At 19.2% G+C, this 26,156-nt stretch overlaps 7 protein-coding genes across 7 annotated transcripts; 5 read left to right on the top strand and 2 right to left on the bottom strand.

Moving 5' to 3' along the window:
* Window positions 1-1,297: 1,297 nt before the first annotated feature.
* Window positions 1,298-2,479, bottom strand: PRELSG_1422900 (conserved Plasmodium protein, unknown function; the record flags this gene model as incomplete). The annotated part of the gene is made up of 1 exon (XM_028679290.1): window positions 1,298-2,479. The coding sequence occupies one exon, from the start codon at window positions 2,477-2,479 to the stop codon at window positions 1,298-1,300; it is 1,182 nt and encodes a 393-aa protein (XP_028535018.1).
* A 2,153-nt stretch (window positions 2,480-4,632) lies between these two features.
* Window positions 4,633-5,496, top strand: PRELSG_1422800 (conserved Plasmodium protein, unknown function; the record flags this gene model as incomplete). The annotated part of the gene is made up of 1 exon (XM_028679288.1): window positions 4,633-5,496. One exon carries the CDS (start codon window positions 4,633-4,635, stop codon window positions 5,494-5,496), a length of 864 nt encoding a protein of 287 aa, XP_028535017.1.
* A 495-nt stretch (window positions 5,497-5,991) lies between these two features.
* Window positions 5,992-11,472, top strand: PRELSG_1422700 (hypothetical protein; the record flags this gene model as incomplete). The annotated part of the gene is made up of 2 exons (XM_028679287.1): window positions 5,992-6,166; window positions 6,269-11,472. 2 exons carry the CDS (start codon window positions 5,992-5,994, stop codon window positions 11,470-11,472), a joined length of 5,379 nt encoding a protein of 1,792 aa, XP_028535016.1.
* A 1,646-nt stretch (window positions 11,473-13,118) lies between these two features.
* Window positions 13,119-13,715, top strand: PRELSG_1422600 (superoxide dismutase [Fe], putative; the record flags this gene model as incomplete). Its single annotated transcript, XM_028679286.1, has 1 exon — window positions 13,119-13,715. One exon carries the CDS (start codon window positions 13,119-13,121, stop codon window positions 13,713-13,715), a length of 597 nt encoding a protein of 198 aa, XP_028535015.1.
* A 588-nt stretch (window positions 13,716-14,303) lies between these two features.
* Sel3 (selenoprotein, putative) lies at window positions 14,304-15,311 on the bottom strand (the record flags this gene model as incomplete). The annotated part of the gene is made up of 1 exon (XM_028679285.1): window positions 14,304-15,311. The coding sequence occupies one exon, from the start codon at window positions 15,309-15,311 to the stop codon at window positions 14,304-14,306; it is 1,008 nt and encodes a 335-aa protein (XP_028535014.1).
* Window positions 15,312-16,161: 850 nt separating this feature from the next.
* On the top strand, window positions 16,162-18,987 carry PRELSG_1422400 (RAP protein, putative; the record flags this gene model as incomplete). The annotated part of the gene is made up of 1 exon (XM_028679284.1): window positions 16,162-18,987. One exon carries the CDS (start codon window positions 16,162-16,164, stop codon window positions 18,985-18,987), a length of 2,826 nt encoding a protein of 941 aa, XP_028535013.1.
* Window positions 18,988-21,299: 2,312 nt separating this feature from the next.
* On the top strand, window positions 21,300-23,933 carry PRELSG_1422300 (importin beta, putative; the record flags this gene model as incomplete). The annotated part of the gene is made up of 1 exon (XM_028679283.1): window positions 21,300-23,933. The coding sequence occupies one exon, from the start codon at window positions 21,300-21,302 to the stop codon at window positions 23,931-23,933; it is 2,634 nt and encodes an 877-aa protein (XP_028535012.1).
* Between the last annotated feature and the right edge of the window lie 2,223 nt (window positions 23,934-26,156).

The raw sequence follows: 26,156 nt of genomic DNA, 5'->3' as shown, positions 1-26,156 counted from the left end.
ATATTGTTTATTCTTTAGTATCACTAAGTTAAAACTTAGAAAATTCTGTTAAAAAAATAAATAATATAAAAAGGAAATCCTATAAAATTAAGAAAAATCCTTTTGTTTATTCAAAATAATTTAGAATTTTACTATAGAAACAGAATATAAAAAAAAGAAAAAAAAAGCGAAAATAACAATATATTTATAATGAACTATAAGTTAATATACCACTATTAGAGGCAATGCCTAGATTTTCATAAAATATTAATTATATATGAATGTCAGTGATAAAATCTTTATTAATTTTAAAGATATACACAATAATTTTTTTTTTTTATTTCCTTTACAAATGATCAAAGCGTATAAAATTTTTTAACATATATACATATTTGTAGCATGAATTACAAAAATATATTTATTCATTATATAAAAAAAAAAAAAAAAAAACATTTATAAGTTATATAAATTCATAGTTAGAATTTAATTATATATCAAGTATTCCAATATTTGTGTTTTTTATTGTCATAACTTGTACATATATATGTCTTCATGTTGCATCATAAAACTCTACATTTTCACCTTTTTAATATTTTTGTATAACAATAAAGCATATATTTTTTAATTCGAATTACTAATAAATTATTTTTTAGACAGTTTTTTTTTTTGTTCATTGGGTTTTAGATTATAAAATAAAATTTTTAAATATTTTATTGTAAACCCTAGAATCATTGATATATATATATATATTTACATGTCCATTTCAAATTAAATTTTAAGTTAAATCTTAAGTGAAAAAATTTTATTTTATCAACTTTTAATTTTCTATAAAAAAATTTATTAAATTTTTTGTACATACAATAAATTATTTTATGGCATTCTTTGATATATTTATTTCTCTTTCTTTTCCTTTTATTTTTTATAAATAACATCGAGAGAAAATTTAAGAAATTGCAGAGATTTTCTTTTTTTTAAATGATATTTTATTTTTAAAAAAAAAATAAAGAGAATAAATCATATGAAAATTGAGAACTTTAGTTTCTAAATCTAATTATTTTTAAACAAAAAAAAAAAAAATTTAGGTACATTATTTATAATTGTTCGAAAATTTTATTCTGAATAATTTTAATTAAAATGGGGGAAAAAAAAAACAAACATTTAGAATGAATTGGATTTAATTTTTTTTTTCCTTAAAATAATTATAAACATAAAAAAAAAAAAAAAAAGACAATATTTATGGATATGAATATAACTATAAAATGAAGATTGCATAAAAAAAATAATTCAGAATAATTAAAAATAGAAATTTATAAAATTTTTAATCTTTTTCAACTGGGTATGACAACTTGCTAAAAACGTTTGTTAACTGAAGACCTTGTGGATGACTAAGATACTCTCCAGTTTCTGCATTAAATATTGCTATTGTTTGATTGCTTAACAAATGACCCAAGTTGTCACTAGGACAATTTGAAGCTAATAGTAATTTTAAGTTAGATGCTTGTTGAAAAGTGAAGGAAGATACTTCCTTGTTCTTACTTGTACACTTTAATTTGGCATTATGATTTGATCTACCTTTTTCTGGTTTGTTTAATCTAGTGTCAAAAGAAAATTCATATTTTAGTAATTGCCCATCAAACAGTAAATAAATGTCAACGTCTGATTCACTACTTTTTATTGCAGTAATATTAAAATCTTTTCCGTATTCTAACTTTCTTATACATTTTGGCCCATCAACCTTTACATGCACATGTATATTTGGAGGAATAGAAACTATTGCAACCGTATCAACTTTCTTACCAATTAACTTTAATCCTGGTGAAGGTAATTTCATTTCTAATTCTTTTGGTACAATAATATGTCCCCATTTAAATAAGTGAACAAGAAATCCCCATTCCCCACCTTCATGTACAATAGGAGGAATTTTTTCGCATTTTTTCAGTTCACTTAAAGCAAAATCACCATAAGCGATAGCTAAATTTGTATGCGGATTAACACATAAAAAACCATTATTAAAATCTATTGATTTAACGGTTATATTTTTTTTTTCATTTATGCTTATTATTATCGCTGTTTCTGTATTTATACGTATCACTATAACATTTTCATTAATAAGATTTACAATAATTTTCCAATTTTTCAAAAATGTTGGAAATCTTACTGGATGGTTGTAATTTATCTTTTCTTTCAATCCTGGGAGACTAATATGAACATCCTTTTCACCTTCAATAACTACATTGCAGTCATCTTTACCCCAAGCTTTTGCATCATACTTTCCACATAAAACTGATTCAAATTCAGAAGGGACTTTTTGTAATTGTGGTAAAAACTTAATTCTTTTGTCATCGAAGATAGTAGGTCTCAAAGATAATTCTTCATGATTTGATAGTGAATACCATCCTTTTTCATCACAATATTGAAACTGATTCCAAATAACGGCATTTTCAGGTGTTTTTGCACTTGCAGGTGGGGTCTTGAAAGTACATTCTATAACATTTGTCATATTTTGACACTTAAATAGACAACATATAAAGTATATTCAAAAAAGAATGTTTATGCATATAAATATATATATAATAAAATTAATAATATGAATAAATAAAAAGGTAAAAACAAATATTTATTTTGAAAAAGAAAATTATAAATGCTTAAAAATATTGAATCTCTTTAAGATATAAGAAAAATGAGTCTTAAAAATATTATTGACAATAAAAAAAATACAATAGTGTCTGACAAATTGAATATTAAACAATTAAAAATTATAACGAAACATATAATTTCAAAATATTTTAATTTTTTGAAACAATAAATTTATTTGTATATGTATGTTAATTTTCTAAAGTTTTATCAATTTTAACGAAATTAAGCACGTTAATAATATCATAGTGTTTAGCTGTCATTTTTGGGTGAAAATGCAGCTACCAAAAAAGCTTATGAAGCCTTTTTTTTTTTTCGTCTTAAAATTTTAGCTTGTAGAACAAATACCCTTTTTTTTTTTTTTTTTAAGTGTGCATTTTTTTCAATTCTTTTATATGTACTTCAGAAGGGTGTGCACCCACTTTTTTTTTTTTTTATTCATAAAATTAACTTTTTAGTAAAAGTCTTCAAGCTTTACAAATATGTTTTTAAATTTTATTTTTTTAAAATATATGATATAATAATATTCATAATCCAATTAGGATTTTTTTATAAAGAAGATATATTTTTTCTTTTGCTCTTGTGAGCACAAATATTTTAAAATAAGTTTTTTTTTCTTTTACGCTTATTAGGGGATTTGATATTTACTTGCGCATATTATGTATAAATATATATTTATATATATATATATGTATATTAATACATAAATACTAATTTTTTAAGTTTCTTTAATCAAATTATAGTTTATAAAAATTAATTTCCCTTATTTTTATTAAATCCGGTTATAGTATGTTATAAGAATTAATCTAACATAAAAATATTTCTCTAAAGTCATATTCTGGAAAAAATAAAATTTCTCAACAATAAGGTATTTAAAAATAAAAACTTAAAATGTAGAATAAATGAAAATATATTTTATGTCATTTCGTGGTATTTTTAAAAATAAATTTATATTTACTTAAACATAATTATTGTAATGTCATTTAGTTCGTTTTTTGATAATCTTAAGGTACTTACTTTTAAACATTAGCATTTGATGACTATATTGTTCGTACATATATTTTTCGTCATTTCACAAGACACTATTTAAGACTTTATATAAAAATATATAATTCTTTATACTCTCAATTATATTTTCATTGAAATAGAGAAACTATCAGGATTATTATTATTTTTTTTTTTACTTAATAATCTTAAAGAGAATCATACATTTAAATTATTAAATCCATTTTATCTTTAAAGTGCTTGTGTGCATTCACTTTATTTTTTTTTTATATTTTTTTAGAGTATTATTTTTTAAATTATATATACATATGTATAAAAATATATATATATAATAAATAAATAAAAACACAAATGAATATCCATTTGAAAAGTTCTCTTTTTATAAAAATGTAAAACACTATTATACTTTGAGGAAAAAGTTCATAAAAGTTTTCTATAATTAATACATTCTAAAAATTTTTAGATTTATAAAATTTAGATTTTTCCTAATTTTTTATTTTTTTTATAATTAAAAAGAATATTGCTAAAAAGTAATATTATTTATTCTGTTGTAAAAAATATTATGTACTTGCACACAAACAAATAAACAATATATTTACTTAAAAATTATAATTTTTTTTTTTTGTTGATTTATTGGCAAATAAAAAAAATATGCTTATAGATTTTTGTAAATAATTTTTTTTTAAATTAAATAGTTTTCAGTTTCAGTACTAGTATTGTGACTGTGCTACATAATATGTGGAATTTTAAAACTTTCTAAAAATTTATTATAAAAAAAGAGAAAATCACATAAATTATATGTGGAAATTTTTTCATGATTCTTGTATTTATTTTTTTTTCGTTTTGAATATATACTAAGTTTTTATACATATATTTTTACTTCTACACAACTGATTTGATTTTTTTTTTTTCCTGAGAAAAAAAAAAAAAAATTAAATGCATATATTCCTAATTTTTCAGTCAACTTTTTTTTTAAATTAATTATAAATTTTGGAAAATTTGAATAGACAAAAAATGAATAATACAAGTAAAAAAGGGCAAATACATTTTAATGGATTTGTTAAATATTCTAAAAAAAAAAAGGGAAAAGATAATAATATAGAACGTAAAAGAAATATGATAAAAAAAGAAAGCATAAACACCATAGAAGAGGAGAAAAGTTTATACAAAATGCCAAAAGAAAAGAATAAAATCAGTGATCTGGTAGAAAATAGAGAACAAAAACAACAAAAAAGTGAACAAAACTCTATAACTTTATCGGTTGATAGCAATGAAAATTATATAAGTGATTCTCAAAATGAAATATTAGAAAACAGTTTTACTAATGAATTTAAAAATACAGATGGATCTATTATTGAAAATATTAGTAATTTATATGAATTAAATGATACAAATATTCCATTAAATGATGAAGAAAATGATAAATTACATACTTTTTCGGTTAAATTAAAAATGGAAAAGAAAAAAAATAATTTAACAAATTTAAAAGATTCTTCACCAAAAAAAAAGTGTATTTTAAAGAAAAATGATTTAGATAATAGAAAATTATTGCTGAATAATAGCTACAGTAATCCATCATATTTACCTAACTATGATAATTATGGTATTCATGGGCCTTATTATCAAACTGTTTACAAAAGAGATAAGAACAAATTAAAAAGAGAAAAGTATAAAAAAAAATATGAATTGCCTACTATAGCTTCATTAGGAAAAGTAAAAAAATTAGAATATTTAGACTTAAAAATTAACGAAAATTTATTTAGTGAAAGGGCTAAAATTGTCCTTAATAATTTATCTGCTTATTTAGGAAATAAGTCCTTTCATAATGATATTGAATCAGGTAACAATTTAAAAAAAAAAAATAATAAAATTATATAAAATAAATGAGGAATATATTTATAAAACATAAAAGTATTACACAGTTATATTTTCTTTTTTTTTAATGTCTATATATATATATATATATATATATATATATATATATATATATATATATGAATATATAAAAATACAGATGTATACTTATATATTTCTAAAAAAAATTACATAAGAGAATTACAAAAATTAATAAGACAGTTTAATGTAAAATGAGTGGTTATAAGCATGGATATTTATTTAATGTTAATAATTTTTATTTTAAAAAATTTGATAATAATATAAAAGTGTTTTTAAATACATTTATAAAAATTAATAAGCATTAAAATTTCTCTAATATTTTTAATTTTAAATAAAACAATTTTAATGATATTAATATTCTTTTTAATATAAAACTTAATAAAATTTATTTAAAAAGACCATTTATTTTTTAAAAAAATTAATTTCCTGCTTAAATGATTTTACACAGAACATATAAAAAAAAAAAAACATTCTTCAATGATTAACGAAATGTTAAGTTCGGATTTAATTAGTAAAAAAGAAAAATCTGTGATAATAAGACTAGATGATTCTTTAGATAAAGAAAAAGAAAATGGTTCGTTCTATAATTTAAAAAAAAAGAAATTAATAAAATTATTAAAATGTAAAAATTATGATGATATCTACTCTAAAGGTGAATTCTATAAAAATAAAAACGATTTGGTAAATAAAATATAACAAATTAGAGAATCAAGAAAATAATAAAAAAAAAACTTTAATTTTTGCTTTTTTATAGATAAAAAAAAAATCAAAAAAGGATTATTCTCCATAGGAAATTTAAAAAATATGAAAGAAAAAAGAAAGTTCCTTCACCTTGTAAATAAAATAAAGCAAAGAAAAAAAGACTATTACATACGCAAACTAAATTTAAAGGACTTCAAAAAACTAAAAAGTAATACAGAACATAAGAAATATTTTATGTTAAAAAAAAGTTTTAATTCAAAAAAAAATGATAAAAACGTAAAGTCAAAAAAAAATAAAAAGAAATGTAGAGACAGGTCACTTTATAAAGACCTTATACAAAATAAACAATTGATTAAATTAAATAAGAAGAGCCTTAAATATCAAATAGAGAAAAAATTAATTTTTATTAAAAATAAAAATATGTGTAATAATTTGTGCAAAGTATTAAATAAGCTAAAAAATATAAAAAGAAAAAGAAATGTTAAAGATATTTGCCACGGGGAAAATATAATTAATAAAATGGATTTATCCACTTTTAAAAGCATAGAACGATCACATAGGAACATAAAAAGTTTAAAAATAAATAAAGTAAATAAAGAAAAATATTTCTTAGTTAGAAAAAATAACTATTTCAACCATAGGAAAGATCAAAATATATATCCCCATGAAATTTTAAAAAAGGTGCTTTTTCTTACTAAAGAAAAGAAATGTTCTCATTCTTCATATAAAAAAGAGAAAAATGTAAAATTCATGCTTGAATCTCCTTTAGAAAGTAAAAATACTTTTGTTCTTTTTAAATCTTCTAATATCAATGAATCAAAAAATAAGAAAAATCTTTTTATGATGAAAGATGAAATTATAAATCCCAAAATAGTTTATAAAAAGGTTCAACAAGAAAATGACCAAGGAAATATATATAATAAAAAATTAAATATAAGTAAATCAATAGAAAGAACCCTTAAAAATAATGTATCTACATTATCAAGTCAAAATGGATTACATGAAATTATAAAAAAAAAGGATGTTCACATTATTAAAGATAAAAAAAAATCATACGACATTTTAAGAGCAAATTTAAAAAAAATTTTACCTTATCAGCGTAGCATTGTAAAGTTTATAGATGATAATGTATCAACTAAAACACTTATTAAAAACAATATAAATGAAAAACTTGATAAAAATATATATCCTGAAATAAAAGATAAAAATACACTACTTAAAACATCGGGTAGAAATATATATTTTAGTAAATTAAGCAAAAACCATATATTTAAGCAATTAGATGAAGAGTTGAACAGTAAAAAACAAGAATTTTCAGAAAAAAAAGATGCAAATAAAAATGAAAATTTTTTATTGTATATGAATAAAAATAATTTAAAACAATTTAAAAAAAGAGAAAAAAAAAACGAATTTGAGAATACGAAATCTGTAGATAAAAACTGCTTAATTAATAAGTGCAATATGAAATCAAATAATTTTTTTGATATTCAAAAGAATATTTCTATTTTAAGATATTATAATATAAAAAACCATAAGAATAATAAAAATTTATTCATTTATAAAACTAAAAATTTTACTTTAAGTAAGACACTGCAAGAAAAAAAAATATGTGAAGTATTCAGAGAAAAAATTTCCAAGAAAAAAAGTACATACCATAATATATATGGAGGAAATATTTTAAATAACAAAAATTCCAAATGTTATGCAGAAAATATAACCAATAATTTAAGACATGATAATTTAAAAAAACAAAAAAATTTATCAAAATTAAATAATAAAAATGATGAAGAATGTATCACCTATGAAAAAGAAAAAAATAAATGTATGAACAGTTTAATGATAAAATATATGAAAGAAATAAATAAAAAAAGGATAATAAAAAAAGAATTTGATACCTTAATGCAAAAATATAAAAACTTAGACAGAAAAAAAATATATGGGAAGTATGAAAAGAAAGAAATTATGGATAATGGAATGGAAACAAAAAAAAACAATTTAATTAAAGGAGTTTATTTACCTGATAAAAAGAAAGATCATAAACATAATACTGTAAAAGAAAAAAGTGAAATGATAGAGAAAAAGGAAATAGTCAAGAAAATAACAAAGAAAAATCGAGCAGATATTAATAAATTTAAAGTAAGTGAAAAAAATATAATTAATAATAAAGTTGTATTAGACAATATAAAAAATGAAAAATTGCAAATATATAAAAAAGATATATCGGAAAAATTCCCTAAAGTAAAAAATATGTATACATTTGAAAATCAAAAAGGAGTTAAAAAAAATAACTGGGAAGAAATAGAAAAAAAATGTGTACCAAAAAATAATATAATAAAAATATATAAAGAAGAAATAAAAAATAAAAATATACCTAGCAACTATTTAGGTATCAAATTTATTTTGAAAAAAGGTATTGATATAGTTCATTTAAAGGAAAATATTAACGGTGATTCATTTATAAAAAAAAAAGTTGATAATAATAAAAAATATAGCATATCAATTATAAATACTCGAAAAAATGATTTCACAAATAAAGAAATAGGTTATTACGAAGGAAAAAAACGAGAGTTCAATTCATATGAACAAAGAAAAGAAAAAGAAATAAAAAAAAGATACAAAGAAGAAAAAAAGGGAAATGAAATAAAAGTAGAACAAAAGCTTCAATATGTATATAGGAATGAAAAAGAAGATGAAAATGAGAATAAAAATGAGAATGAAAATGGGAAGGAAAATAAGAACGAAAATGAAAATAAAGATGAGAATGAAAATGGGAAGGAAAATAAAAACGAAAATGAAAGTAAAAATGAGAATGAAAATAAGAACGAAAATGAAAATAAAGATGAGAATAAAAATGAAAATGAAAAAATATTACAGTTCAAAGTCAAAAATAGTGAATTAAATAAAAATAGTCCCTTAGAGCATTGCATGAGTGAAAAAAAAAATGAAACAAAATTATCATATGAATACGGAGATGACGAAAAAATGAGCGCAAGTAATCTAATAAATGATAATAAATATAAAAATGAAAATATAATAGAATTAAAAGGTAACTATAGCAAAAATGAAAAAATTGAAAAAGAAGATAAATTAACATTAATAAATGTGTACAAAAATAAAGAAATATATTATTCAAATCATACTGAATTAGATATGTTGTATACGAATTCATGTGAAAATATAAAAAGTAATAATGATATATTTATGAATGATCTAAAAAAAAGAAAAAAAAATGAAGAAAATAATATATATAGTAAAACATATGTAAAAATAGATGAAAATAAACAAAAAATGATGAAAACAAAAATACAATCTGAAAAAAAATTTACATACTTCATTCCAGCGAAAAAGCCAAAAGAAAAAAATACTGTGAAGAAATTAGTTCTTTTAATAAATAAATCAATAGATAATAAAAAATTATATATTAAAAGGAATTACATGAAAGAAATAAATAAAAATAAAACAAAAGAAAATTTAATTTATGAAAAAAGTTTAATGAAAAATTTTCAATATAGATATAGTACTATTTTTATGAAAAACTCATCGAATAAAAATTTATATGAAAAATTAGTTAAAAAAGAAAATGAAATAAAAATGGATACTGAAAAAATAAAAAAAAATTCAATAGCAAAAGATAATGACATTAATATAAATATAGTAAGTATAAAAAGAAAAGAAGAAAAAGAACATATCATCAATATGAATGTAGAAGAAGAAAAATTTAGTGAAAAAACTGAAGAAATTTGTAGTGTAAAAAGAAATGCTTTTATTCTTATCAAAAAGCAACAAATAGACAATCAAAAGTTATTAGATGAAGATGCAAATGAAAAAAATAAAATAAAATCAGAAGAAAAAAATTTCAATATTAATTCAAATGAGATAAAACAAATGTTTTGTGGTAAATATAATAAAAATGAAAATAGTATATTGAAAGAAAATAAATTATATTCTATAAAAAAGTATTCAGTGTCTATGAGAAAATATATTAATGACTATAAAAATATTCCACCAGAAAAAAATAATAGCATAAATAATTTCAAAAATATATTGCATAACTTTACAACTATTGTAGGAAAAACAAATATGGAGTATAATATTAAAAATAATAAACAATTAAATAAATACATATGTAATAAAGTACTTTCTCAAAATAATTTAAAAAGAAATAAAAATTGTATGAAAGATGAACAATATATGAAAAATATTAATTTGGGAAATAATATAAAAACACATGTTACAGAATTAAATAAAAGTAAAAATATTCCTTTATTAAAAATAAGTATATTTTCAAAAAATGTAGAAAAGAAAAAAATATTAAAAATTAAAGATAAAAAAAGTTCCCGCTTACTATGTACAAATATATTAAATGGCAATAAAAAGAATAATCCAAACTTAATAGAATTAAGCAGATATATTAGAAAATTAAAGAACTATGATCTTAAATTCTACTATAGTTTACCTATTTTAAATAAAGAAGGGAAGTCATTTTACATAAATAAAGATACTCAAAAATTAAATATAATAAAAACAAATAAGCGAAATAAAGAGAAATACAATGCAACTAAATTAAGACTAATAAAATCAAACATTGTAGATTTTAAAAATATAAACTTAAATAATTATTTACTTCAAAAAAAGGAAAGTGCACTTTATTATAGTAAATCATTTATAATAAAAAGGAATGAATATGTGAATGGAGAAAATGTCTATCTTAAAAAAACAAAGAGTTTTACATATTTTAAAAGGAATTTAAGAGATAGAAAAATTATCAGAAAAGGAAGTAATGCTATTAGGAAAAGTGAGAGTATGAAAGCATTAAAAAATAATAAATATAATACAAATAAAAGTGATACCAAACAGTTAAAGCACATAAATCATTTTTCAAAAGAAAATAATTACGAAATAAAAAATAAAGAAGTGAAAAATGTTTGTGATATTAATCAAAGGTTAGAAAAATTAAAAAATTTGAATAAATCCAAATTATATAAAATTAAAATTACTGATTTAAGAGTTGTAAAAAAAGAATTACTAAAAAAAAATATATTAAATCGTTATCCTATGCATTTTTCTTCAATAAACAATGAACTACTATTTAATGGAAATGAAGTTTCATTAAATAATAAAATTTATTTACCACTGGATTATAGTGGCATTCCTTATTATCATAAAGTTATTTATGATAAAAAAAATAACATTTATCGTACATTATCAGTTGATATGTGCTTATCTATATTTCATGCTGCACTAAAAAAAAAGTAAAATTTACAAATTCTTATAATAGAGCATTATACAAAGGGAGCTTAAAAAATATGGAGAAATTTAGTTTAGTCAAAGCTAAAAGAAATTTTACTTTTGATTTTTGTAAAATTTATTACGAATCTATGAACAGCAAAGCATATGACAATATTTTTTAGAAGATTGTAAATATTGATAATTGTAAAGTACAATTATTTGTTTAAAAAAAAAAAAAAAACATATATCCTTAATAATTTCCAAAACAAAAAATTTAATATCTCCATATAGATATGAAAGAAATCAAAATGATACACATAAAAAAAATATAAAATTGAGACGAGATTGAAAACTTAGTAATCATTAATATGGATAATAAGAAAAAGTTTCAACAATGAAAGTATTAAAAAAATAGGTGATAGCTATAAATATGCAAAAGCATAATTTTCAAAGGAAACTATTATTACCACAAAAATAAAAAAAATCTTATTCTCTTTAGTTTTATATATATATATTATTTAATATTTTAATCTTTTTATTTTTTCTTTTTAATAATTATATATATCATTTATATACTAATAGATTTTTATTTAATACAATAGTTCAATTATTTATATTTTAATTTTTTCGGTTATGCATGCATATGATATATTTTTTTTTTTTGTTGTTCATTGTGTAATTCATATAAGCCTTTTATATTTAAGTAGATACTTATTCAACAAATTTCTCATAAATATTATACTTAATTTTTTTTGTTATATTATTAGCTTTATACTGTTTTGTATTTCTTATTTATTATTTTTAATTTTTTTTATTTTTTTTTATGTAGTTATGCTTTATTTTTTGTCTTTTTTCTTTTTAATTAAATTTTTCATTTATAAACACATAGCTACACAAATTAATTTTTAACATAAAATTAAATCAATGAATATTTCTAAAAATATAGCTCATAATTTTTTATATGAATAATTATAAACTATAAATGAAAAAAAAATAAATATTAATAGTAATTTTTAATTACGATTTTTTATAAATGTAAAAAAAATAGTACTTTATTTTACATAAATTTTTGTGTTTATAAAAAATAAGCGAAATAAGATTATATATAACTTCATATAAATATATGTTTTGTAGTAACAATATCTTACATTATTTAAAGTATTGAGTGAAAAAAATAGGTAAAGCATTTTAATAAAAAAAAAAAATTAAAATAAAAAAAAATGATTATTTTTATTTATTTTATATCATTTTAACTTTAATTATTTATTCTTTTCATAATTTTTTTTTTTTTTTTAACTCTGTAAGGATCTAAATATACAAAATTTATAAAATTGCATTTTTTTTAATTATTAAGCACTTAGCAATTGGTTTAAAAAAAAAAATAGAAAAATTACTTCAATATTTATTACCTTTTTTTTTTTTCATTTAAAAATTACAAAGTTGTGTGACTTATATTTTACTAAATTTTAATTATTAAGTAATTATAAAATTTTATTTTATAATTTCATTTTTATAAATAAAATAAAAAAAATTTAAGGTAATAAACTATAAAAAACAACATAATATTTTTTTGTTTAAATATATTTCAAAATAAAATTGAAAAATAGGAAAGTTATTCCGAAAGAAAAAAAAAAATATAAAAATTTATCAATATATAACTTAATAAAGACAAAATGGCTATTACATTACCAAAATTAAAATATGCATTAAATGCTTTGTCGCCTCATATAAGTGAAGAAACATTAAGTTTTCATTACAATAAGCATCATGCAGGATATGTTAATAAATTAAATACATTAATTAAAGATACAAATTTTGCTAATAAATCATTATTAGATATTGTAAAAGAATCAACAGGAGCAATTTTTAATAATGCAGCTCAAATATGGAATCACACATTTTACTGGGATTCTATGGGACCAAATTGTGGGGGAGAACCTTATGGAGAAATAAAAGAAAAAATTGAAAAGGATTTTGGATCATTTAGTAATTTTAAAGATGAATTTTCAAATATTTTATGTGGCCATTTTGGTTCAGGTTGGGGTTGGTTAGCTTTAAATAATAAAAATAAATTGGTAATTTTACAAACACATGATGCAGGAAATCCAATAAGAGACAACACTGGTATACCTATATTAACATGTGATATTTGGGAACATGCTTATTATATTGATTACAGAAACGATAGGGCATCGTATGTAAAAGCATGGTGGAATTTAGTAAATTGGGGTTTTGCTAATGAAAATTTAAGAAATGCCTTAAACAAATAATATCTATTCATTTTTTTTTTTTCTTTTTTTGCTTTGCTTTTTGATATTGTAATTAATGTTCTGCTATATTTTTTATTGCGATAATTTTTTAAAATATTTAATAAAAAAAAACAACATTTTTAGAAATTATTTTAAAGAGCTTTAAAAGAATAAATATTTTCAAAAAAAAAAAGAAAATTTTTTTTTAAAAGTTTTAAATTAAAATTTTTTTTATTGAAAATAGAAAAAAAAAAAAATTTTTAATATTAAATTTTATAAATATTAATTATTTTAGATGTATGAACATGTCCGATTTATTCCTTCCTTTACAAAGGATTTTGGAATAGTTCTTCATTCGTTCATTTTATTGAATATTATATTAAGATGATGTTGCTAATTTGACACTTTTAAAGACATAAAAAATGAAAAACAATTCATATATACATGTTTTTTTATATAAAAACTAAACAAAACAAAACAAGAATTTATATATGCATAATGTAAAAATCATATATTTACAAAACTACATAAAATATACACTCGTTCATTCCCTATCGAATACTATTGAATTATACATTTATGCATATACTTAATTTTTTTTGATAACACTTATTTTTGTTTAATTTTAAAATTAAACGATTTAAAAGAAGGGAGGATGAATTTCATTTTGAATTTATCTTTTTTTAATATTCTTTTTGAATTAATGAAATTCAATTTGCCAAATTTGTTGTTTCTTTTATAGTATACCTTAATATTATTATCCATTCCATCAAAGATATCATATGTTAAGTATGAAGCAATATTTTTTATTACATTTATATAAAATAAGTCTGTCTTTTTACCATTTTCATTCCTTTTGATAAATGTTGCAAATTTTACATTATTATTTTCTTTTTGTATTTTTATTTCAATAATGTAATTAGAGTAATATTTGTATAATGGTATAAAAATTAAAGTATATGTATCATTATCAGCTTTCAATATTTTGTATTTTAAAGGAAGATGTATCCAAAAATGTTTTTTTAATTTTCCATGAAAAATAAAAATTTGTTCATGCTTTAATATCTTTACATGACTAAATAAGCTTTCAAAATTTTCAAATTCCTTGTATTTTAAAAAATTGTAAAACTTTTCCTTCTTTATTTTTTCAGGTAAATAATATGTAAAGTTCATTAAATTATTCACTATATACATTTCCATAATTTTTAAGTTATTAACATTGGTAAAATATTTTTCAAATATTTTTTGTTGGACAAATTTATCCATCTTTATTTCATAATTTTTCTTTATAATTTTAAATACATTTTTTAAATATTTGCTTGATGGAATAAAAAAAGAATAATGTGGGTTTTTTTTGAATGTAACTCCTGAATTATACAATGAATTTACTGAATATGCTGATATTAATGATCCTATTATAATTTTTTGAATTGTTTTTTTATTTTTTACAGTGTAGCTGCATATATCCTTAAAAATGTCAATTAATTTAGCTAAATAATCATCATCTTTATTTGGTAATTTAATATGTAACTTCCTAGATCACCCTGATTCTACAGTCAAGGAAGCAATATTAAATAAAATTAAAACAATTAAAATATATATTTTCTTTAGAGTCATTTTTAATTTTTTTGACTTCTAAAAAAAAATATACAAATAATATGTATTTTTATTGTTGATTAAAATATATATATACTCAGATACAAATACTTAAAAGCATAAAAATTTTATTAAAATTAAAGATATAAAAAGTATTGAGTTTTACTAGAAAAATAACACTTGGAATTAATGATTCTGTTCAATATATATTTTTTCAATTTATTTTTTTTTTTTTTAATGCGTTACAATAATGTAAAATATTTTTTTTAAAAAATATTTTCTCTTTTTTTTTTTTTTTTTCGAACTGCATATAAGAACATTTTATGTTCAAAAATATATTTTTTTTTCAATTCATTCTTCTACACCATTTATCATCTTTATGTATACAATATTTTTTTTAATTTTTTATTTATAACTTATATTTTCATCTTTCTCTTATCTGTTAATAATCATGTTCCTATCTTTATTTATTCTAAATATTATTATTTTATAGGTTTTTTAAATAATGTTTATGAAATAAAAGTTTTTATTTTATATATACATATATATATATATATATATATATATATATATATATATATATATATATATATATATTTTATGCTCTATAGAATTCGTTTGACTTATTTTTTTATAAGATATAATCTTTAATATTATATAAAATTTGAAAAAGAAATTTTAGTAATTTTATAAAAAAGATTAAAAACATTTTTTATTAATTTCTAAAATTTAATAGCATATGTTTGCTTTTATGAAATTTAGGTTTCTTAAAAATTACGAAAAGCGCATTTAATCCTTTAGCCTTATATTTTTTTTTGTTATAATTTAATAACTTAGACAATTTTTTAAAACTTCAATAGGCAGCAAATAGATGAAATTAGGAAACTTGATAAGTAATAACACATTAAAAAAAAATTTATTAATAAATTATAAAAATGATGTATCTACAAAATATTTTATGTGTAGTTTAAATGCTTATACATTTGAGATTAACTATTTAAACAAAGTTAGTTTTAATAAATATGAAAAGAGATTTATAAGAGTTGGGAAATATGCTGATCTAATAAATTATAAAAGCAGTTTAAAGAATAAAAACGAAAACACTAAAAATGAAAAAAACAAAAGTAATGAAAAACAAACAAGTATTTTTGAAATATTAAATAATAATGAACTAGAAATATCTCAACCAAAGAAATATAAAAAAAAAATAGAAAATAATGACGATAAAAAAAAAGGGAATGAAGATGAAATAAATTTAAATTATAGTTTATGTGAAAACAGAAAAATGGAAACTAGCAAAAAAAAAATAAATACTATTAATAAATCATTAAAAAACCAAAAGGATAGTCTTAAAAAGAGATATAAAAAACAAATAATTAATAAAATAATGAATAATAATAACATAATAAATATAGAGCAAATAACTAAAGATAAAGAGAAAAAAAATATGAATGAAAATATAACTGAATATAATGAAAAAAAAATTAATAATTTTAATAACAAATATGTTACAAAAAGAAAACTTTTAAAAAAGCAGATTTCATTGAATAGTTACGCAATTACAAATAGTTATGTAAATAAAAAATATTATATAAGCATAAAAAAAAATTTGAAGGAAAATGATTTTAACATATCTGAAATAAAGTCTATGCAACTTTTAGATGAAGTTAAAAAAATAAATGAAAGGAAAGATGAAAAAAAAGAAATGAAAAATGAAATAAAAGAATTTCAGATAGATTCTGTTAGTTATGAAAATAAAAATAAAATTATTAAAAAGATATATAAAGCATCAATTAATCATGTAAGAGATGAAAATTTATGGAAAAAATATGTTCAGAATACTTTTATAGTATCTGTTTATTTAGATGCAAGTGATATAGTTATCCTGTTTTGGTGTTTTAGCAAGATTGGATATAGGGATAATAGGCTAATAAATTTACTTTGTTCTATTATATTAAAAAAAATAAATGAATTAAGTGCTTGCGCATTATCATTATTATTAAATAGCTTTAAAAAATTAGAGATAAAGAAGTATGATACTATAGAATTATTAACAAATCAATTTTGCTTTCATACAGTTAAATGGACGTTTCAAGACATAGCATTAGTTTCTAATGCTTTAGCATTTTTTTATATTTATCATAAAACATTTTGGAAAAAATGCATATTAAAATTGCAACATAATTATTATTTTTCACATCCTCTTCATTTATGCCTTGTTATATCTTCTTTTGCTAGATTAGATATTAGAGAAGGTAACATATTGTTGTGCATGAGCAAATCAGCAAAAAAGTTGGCAAAAGAGTTTTCTCCAAATAATTTATCTTTAGTAATTCATTCTTTTGCAAAATTAAAGTTTCATCATCCGAAATTTTATAATTATATGTATCAGTATGTTCATAAGCACTTAGATAAACAATTACTAATAAATGGATATAATGCAAAAAGTTCATCAATCCATTTTTCTAAGACATCAGAGGAAGAAGTAAAAGAAAAAGATAAAGATATATCTTTTGAAAACAATAGAAATTTTAATAATCTAAACATAAATATTACCTCAGGAATAAATAAAAACATAAATGATAAATTAAAACCTAGTGAACGATCAAGTAATAATAATTTAATCAATCAGAATATGTATAATAGTTGTGTAAATGATCAAAATAAAAATAAAGATAGAATATTTAAAGAAAAAGATATTATCATTCATAGTGAGACTCAAAAGAAAAATGGAAATTATGATAAAGTAGATGAAGAAAACATAAATAATGCTTCGAATGGTAACTTAGAAAAATTAGTTAAAAAGGATTCTCTTTTTGATTTACAATCCTTAGTGTTATTACTTTTTTCCTGTGTCTGTTTAATTAACTGTACTCAACAGATGATATTAAAATTGACCTATTTAATAATTCCACATAAAGATTACTTAGGGGATCACAAAGTAGACAAATTAAAATATGTTAGTGATTATTTACAATATGTTTTCCCTTCAACGTTTGAAAAATTTCCAAAAGAAATAAAAGATTTTTATAAATTTATTGACAATTATGAAATCAAAAGAAAAAAATTAAAATATTGTCCAAGATGGATTAATGAATTATCAAGAATTTTAATGAAAATTAATGTAGATCATTTGAAAAATATTTACATTAACAATATATGTGCAGATATAATGTTAACAGATTCAAATGTTATAATTAAGTGCCTTGGTCCTTATAGCTATTATGTAAATTCATTAGTTAGTACATCAATATCGGATTTGAAAATAAAGATCTTAGAAAAGAAGAAATATAAAGTTATTACATTAAGTTATCATGATTGGAATAATTTAAATGATTATGAAGAAAAAATTAATTTTCTGTATGCCTTTGGTCGAAATGCTGCCAACTTTTTTTTTCTTAATTCTAAAAAAGAAGGCTTACATATTAACGAAAAAGATAATATTAATACAACAGATAATATTTTATTAAAAGAAAAAAATGAAAATGAACTAAAGGACAAAAAAGAAAACTCCATTGAGCATAAAAATTCCGTTGATGATTCATTAGAAGATACTGAAATTGAAAATTATTTTTCTGATGAAGAAAGTGAAATAATTAATTTTATAAAAAATGTAAAAAGTGCAAATGAAGAAAATACAAATATAGATGAGGAAATAACAAATATTAAAAATTTCTTGACAGACGCAAACAAATAAAAAAATCTTTCATTTTTATACATGCTTCTTTATCTTAAATAAATGACATATATATATATTTGTATTATATATAATTATTTTAATATTGCTTTGTTTGTATCGTTACTTATATAATTATCTAAATATTAACACATATAATGTACTAAATAATATAAAAGCTCTTCTTTTTTATTTATTGTATTTTATTTTTTTTTTTTAAATTAAAAAAAAAATATATATATATTTGTCAATTACTGTTAATAGTACTAAAGAAAATAATCTTATTTAATAAAAAAAAAATAGTCATAAAATGTTAATAAATATTAAACTTTTTTTCTTTTCTTTTTTTTGTTAAATATTTTTATACAGTATAAACTTTTTTATTTTAATCTTTTTTTAATCTCCAAAGCTTATAAATTTTTATTATATTCGTTAATTCATATTTTCGTAAGAAATTATTAAAATACTAAAATGAGTTATAATAATCGCTATTTAGAAAAATATTTTAAAATCTAATTTTCTTTTTCCTTTGTTTTTATCTATTTTTCCCTGTATTATTTTTTTTAATAGTACCTAACATATTATGCTATAGTTAAGAAAATTCTAGTATCTCTATTTTTTCTTAAAATATAATTTTTAATTTCTAAACGAAGGATATTAAACAATAAATTTTCTTCTATTGAAACTTTCAAATTTAAAACATATTTCTATATTATCTTCATAAAAATTGAATAATTAAATCACATATAAAATTATATCATTGCTAAGAGTAATAAATGTAATGATTCAAAGAAAATATATATAATAAAATAAAATTTTATTAATATTATATATTTTAAAGCTTTATAAGAAAAAAAGAAAAAAAAAAAAATTTTTATTGAATACTTTTTGTAAAAACAAGAATATATTAAGCTAATTATCCTTCTATTCATAGTAAATTATTTAATTCACTATGCCCTTACCTATTTTTCATTCTAAATGGACTAAATTTAAAATTTATAAAATTTTAATGAAATATATATATAAGAATACAATAAAATATTTTATATAAGATTAATATTATGTAAGAAAAATCTTGAAAAACATTTGTTTAATAAGAAAAAATTAATATAATTTTTATAAAATACATAACAATATATAATTTATAAATAATTTTTTTTTTTTTTATTATGTTTTAGTAATTAAGAAATTAAAAAAAAAAAAAAAAATGCACATTATCACATATTTGTAAAATATGTAAAAATATATTTATTAAAATATAAATGAAAGAAAAAAAGTATACATATATATGTTCTTAAATTTACGTAGATTATAATTGTATTCATTAAAATATATTTGGATTTTAAATCTCTTACCTAAAATGAATACATAAGTTAAAATTACAAATAAATATCAACAGTTTTAAAAGTTTTTGTCGATTTGTAAAGAGATTATTAAAACTATATAAAGAATATGTATTTTTTATGTATTTATTATGCATATATATTTTAATTTTTAGTACACTAGTTATTTTCAGGTATCCTTATTGAAATATATTTGTAGAAATTTTTTAAAAAATTATCATAAAGATACATAAAAATTTAGAAATTAAATAATTATTAGTTTTTTATTTTCCGAAAAAATAATGAAAAATAATATAAAACAAAGATGAATTGAAAAAAAAAAAAAAAAATCAAAGGAAAATAAAGAAAAAAAAAATATATATATATATTTTTATTCATAAATTTAGAAAATTTATATATTATTAAATATTTGATTATATAAATTTAAAAACCATATATATTAATATAAACATTTATAATTTTTGTAAAAATTTAATTTTATGAAGATTAATATATATATCTTTAAAAAAAAAAAAATTTAGCTTTAAAAATTTCATATTTTAACAAATAAAAAAATAGTAAAAAAAAATTTATAATCAATCTTTATATATTTATGTATTTATATATACATATATATGCAATTTTTTTATTTTAAATTAAAACATGGGTTGTATTATAAATAAATAAAAAAAAAAAAAAAGAAAAGAAAAAGTTAAGAAAAATTGAATTACAACAAAATAAAAAAAAATAAAAGCTTGAAAAAAAAAAAAGAAAAAGAAAAAAGTCAATAAAAGATAAAAGTGATATACTATAATCCCATTTCAATATTTCTTTTTATTTTAATAGCTGAAAATATATTTCTATTTTTGATTATTTTTATGCTTGCTAATGTAAATATACTTTATTATTTTGGATTTTCTTTTTTTTTTTTTTAAATTTTTTGTGCATGACGATTTTGTTATCTACTTATTATTTATTATTATTTTAATTATTGTATAATATTACATAAAAATGGAAACAAATAACATTGCACAAATTTTGTATGCAACTGTAGACCCCAATATAGATATTCGATCTGAAGCAGAATCCAAATTAAAACTTGCTAAAGAAACAAATTTTGTTCAATATATAAATCAGTTATCTAATGAATTTTGTAAAAGTCAAAATGATCCTTATTTAAGGCAAATTGCTGGATTGCTAATAAAAAATGCTTTTACAGCTAAAGACAATTTTGAAAGTGAAGAAAGAGCAAGAACTTGGATAAATTTTCCTGAAGATATAAAAAATGAATTAAAAAATTCATTATTACTTTTATTAAGTCAACCATGTGATAAAATAGTTATTGGTACGGCTTGTCAAATTATTTCTATTATAACAAAAATAGAATTATCTCATAATAAATCTTCTGAATTGTTACATAAATTAGTAAATAATATAATAGAAAAAAATGCATACACCAAAAAATCCTCAACTGTATGTTTAGCATATTTGACGGAAGATATTGCAGATATATGCAATGAAAGCAAAACAAAATACGTATTTACACAACCAGATCTAGATTTAATATTAACTGCTATCATAAATTCTTTGTGTGAGCCAGCAGAGGAATCAATACATTGTGCAAATATGAAGGTATTATACAACCTAATGTCATTTATTGATCAAAATTTTAAAACTCAAGTTGAAAGAGATATAATTATGAAAACAGTAATTGATGGATGTAAAGATACAGAAAGATTAAGTGTACAAATAGCAGCATATGAGTGCTTAATAAATATAGTTAGCTATTTTTATTCTTATTTAGACGCTTATATGTATGCTATAGGCCCTTTGACATGGACTGCTATTGAATCAGATAATGAAAGAATAGCTATAAGTGCAATCGAGTTTTGGAATACTGTATGTGAAGAAGAAACTTTTATAAATCAATACGAATTGCAAGAAGGGAAAAAAAATCATAATATAGTTAAACAAGCAATGGTATTTTTATTGCCAAAAATATTCAATGCAATGATTACACAAGAAAGTGAAGATGTAGATATTGATGCATGGACTTTATCTATGGCTTCTGCTACTTTTCTTGCATTAAGTGCACAATTATTAAAAAATGATATAGTTGAACCAGTTATTTCTTTTGTTGAAGAAAATTTCATACATGAAGATTGGAGAAGAAGAGAAGCTGCCGTTTTGGCTTATGGATCTATAATGGAAGGACCAGATACCGAAAAATTGAAGCCATTGGTTGAGGAATCTGTTGGCCAATTGTCAGAAGTATTAAGAGATCCTTCTGTTTCAGTTCGTGATACTGCTGCTTGGACTATTGGAAAAATTACTACCTTTCATTCTGAAATAATTTATAATGTTTTAGGTAATTATAACGATAGTAATTCTTTATATGGTATATTATTAGAAAGATTAAATGATTACCCTAGAGTAGCAGCTAACGTCTGTTGGGTTATTAATCAACTAGCTGTAAATAAAAAAAGCTCCTTTAATAAAATAACTAATAGCTATACAACTGACTTAGATGATTCTTTTTGTGTTTTGTGTAAAAAATTAATAGATGTAACTTCAAGAGAAGATGCAGATACAAGAAATTTAAGAGAAGCAGCTTTTAATGCACTCAATGTTGTTATTCTAAATGTTTCTGATAATTGCTTAAAATATATGATTGAATTATTATCACATATGATGTATTTATTAACGAATACATACATAAATCCACTAACAGAAGAAGTCAAATCTTTGCAAGGTTATTATTGTGGAACTATGCAATTTATTATTAACAGGCTTGGTAATCAATGCAAGCCGTTTCTTAAACCTATTTATTTGAGCATATTTCGATTGTTTGAGATCAGAAATGACATATGTGAAGATGCTTTACTGGCCTGCAGTGCAATTATTAATGTAATGGGAGAAGATTTCAGAGAACACTTAAAAACATTTTTAAATGTTATATTTAAAGGATTAAGGAATGTATCTGAAACTTCTACATGTAAAATATGCATAGAAATGGTATCAGATATATGTATACCTTGGACTGTGGAATTTGAAAAGGAAATGGAATTGATTTTAGAATGCTTATGGGATGCATTAAAAACATTTGGAGTTCATGATTCTATTAAAATTAGTATATTAACTGTATTGGGGGATATTGCTACCGCATTAAATAGAAACTTTTCAAGATATCTTAATTTTTTTGCTAATATTTTAACTGAAACTTCAAAAATTACTATTAGTTCAGGACCACCCGAGAGTGATGATTGGGTTAATTATGTTTTTGAACTCAGAGATGCAATTTTATTAACATACAGTAATATTATATATGCTTTACTTGATGGTAATGAAATAGCAAAACTAAAAGTTTATATACCTAATATATTGGATTTAATTGAATTAATATTGATTAAAGAAATAAATCATTTCAATGCTCAAAACTTTCAAAATGCAGTTTCTTTATTAGGTGATTTAGTTCATGCCTATGGTTATGAACTAATCGAAAATTCTAAGTTAACTGATTTAATTATATCAGTGTATGGAAAAATTGATATTTTATCTAGTCAAGGAGATGAAAAATGTGAATCATGTGTTTTAAAAATTAAGTGGCTAAAAAGAATATGCAATGCTAGATTAGCTCAGAAATAAATTGAAAATTTTTTTGAACAAATATATATATATATATATTCCTAATTTTTTTTTTGCATATATTGTATTTTTTTAAAATTTAATATATTTTAAATAATGAGGATACATATATATTAAAAATACGAAATTTTAATATATATATAGAAATAATTGAAATTAAAATTCAGAAATTGAAAAAATTAAATGTCTTTAATAAATGGAGTAACATCATTTATTATATTAATATAAATTAATATTATGTGTGCATGTAATCTGTCATTTTTTTTATCATGTTTTTCATATATTTGGTTTTTTTTTTTTTTTTTCATTTTCTAATCTTTCTATTTGCTTTTTACTACCTATATTTTTATCTGATGTTCTTATTTTCCTATATTATTTTCTAACACTTTGTTTTCATCTTATATTCTTATCTGTTTCTTTTATTATAATTCTAATTTCTTTTTGTCTTATCTTCTTTCTCTTATACTTTTCTTTGTTTTCTTAAACTCTTATATTCTTTCTTACCGTTTACCTTACTTTTCTTTCTTTTCTTTCTTTTTTTTTTTTTTATAAGCACTTTTTATATACCCACATTTTGTAATAAATTTTTTTCATTATTTCTTATTTATAATGTATTACATTTTAAATAAATTATATTCAAGTTTATTTTGATTATATTTTATAATTAATTTTTCATAGTATATTTTTTTTTTTCATTTCCATTTTAAAAAAAAAAAATTCCCTCTAATATCTTTTTATATTACATAATTTTTTTTTATTTTTTAATTCAACTTTTTTTTTTATCTTTTTCTTAAAAAAAATACCTTATTAAACTTTATCTTATCTTCTCTATCTTTTGAAACATTATCTTACTATATATTTACTTTTGTAAATATTATACTACATCCTTTTAAATTTCTTACTTTAATTCATCTTATTCTTTCCAATATGTTTAAACATTATATATTAATGTTTTATCTTCTTAAATATTAAGACTTTATCTTATTATGCTTCATCTTAACTTCTCCTTCTTTTTCTGTTTTTTTTTTTGTCTATTTCTTAGTATAAGTATCTTTTTTATTCCAGCATACTTTTTAATCTACTAAAAGTATTTTGTTTTTATCTATTTTCTTGTTTAATTCTTCTTTTATTTTTCTTCTTTGTTTTGTTTTAATAACTATCCTTAAACTTTATTTAAAAACTTTTATATAAAAATTTTTTTTTTTCTCTTTCTCTATTTGTATTTTCTTTTAATAACCTATTTCTATACTACACTTTTTTCTGAACTTGTTCTATTAAAAGAATTTTATCATTTTTTTATTTCTTACGCTCTTATTTTTTTTTTTTTTTTTTTTTTGCAGCTAATATTTATAAACTGAAATCATTTTAATTAAATATGATCATTTTTTAATAAAAACAAATAATTTTTTTTACAATGTTTATTTTTATTTATTTTATAAAATAATATTTCCTATTATATGAAAGATATATTTTTTTTTTTTTTCTGATATTTGTTTCACTAAAAAAATTAAAACAAGAAACAATAAAAAATAATAAGATAAAATATAATTAAAAGCTTATAATATTGTTATTATTAAAAATTGTTTAGATCACAAAAAAGTATATATTTCTTTTAAAATTAAAATAACAAAAATATACGTATGTAAAACTATAATTTTTTAATAAATAAAAATAAATATTTCATCCTATTTTTAATTTGTTTAAAATAAAAAAAAAAGAAAAAGAAATACACAAATTACTTAAAAGAATAAATAAAATTATTTTTGTATTATTTTCTATTATTTCTTAGTAAAAGAAAAGAGAAAAAAATGGAATGGTAATATGTATATCTGAAATAAATTCTTTATATAAATTTTTTTTTTTTTTTAATATCATAAACCAGATTTTAAGTAATAATAAGTATAAAAGTGAAATTTAAATTATTCTATAAAAAATTAAAAAGTTGAAAAAAAAAATAAAGTATAAAATATATATACTTTTTAGGAATAAATCTTTATTTCGACAAAACAAAAAAAATAAAAGCTATATCATACATTTTAGAAATTTATATAAAAATGATGATTAAGATAGATGAATTTTTTGAAAGATATGTTTTAAGAAAAAATTAATAAAGAGGATTATAGATAATAAAATATTATTAAAATCTATATAATTTTATTTCAATAGAAATGTTTTATTCAAAGAATATATATATATATATATGAATACATATAAAAAAAAAAA

The sequence above is a fragment of the Plasmodium relictum genome, assembly GCF_900005765.1.
Source record: "Plasmodium relictum strain SGS1 genome assembly, chromosome: 14".
Classification (NCBI taxonomy): domain Eukaryota; phylum Apicomplexa; class Aconoidasida; order Haemosporida; family Plasmodiidae; genus Plasmodium; species Plasmodium relictum.
This window is presented reverse-complemented; position numbering and strand designations above follow the sequence as displayed.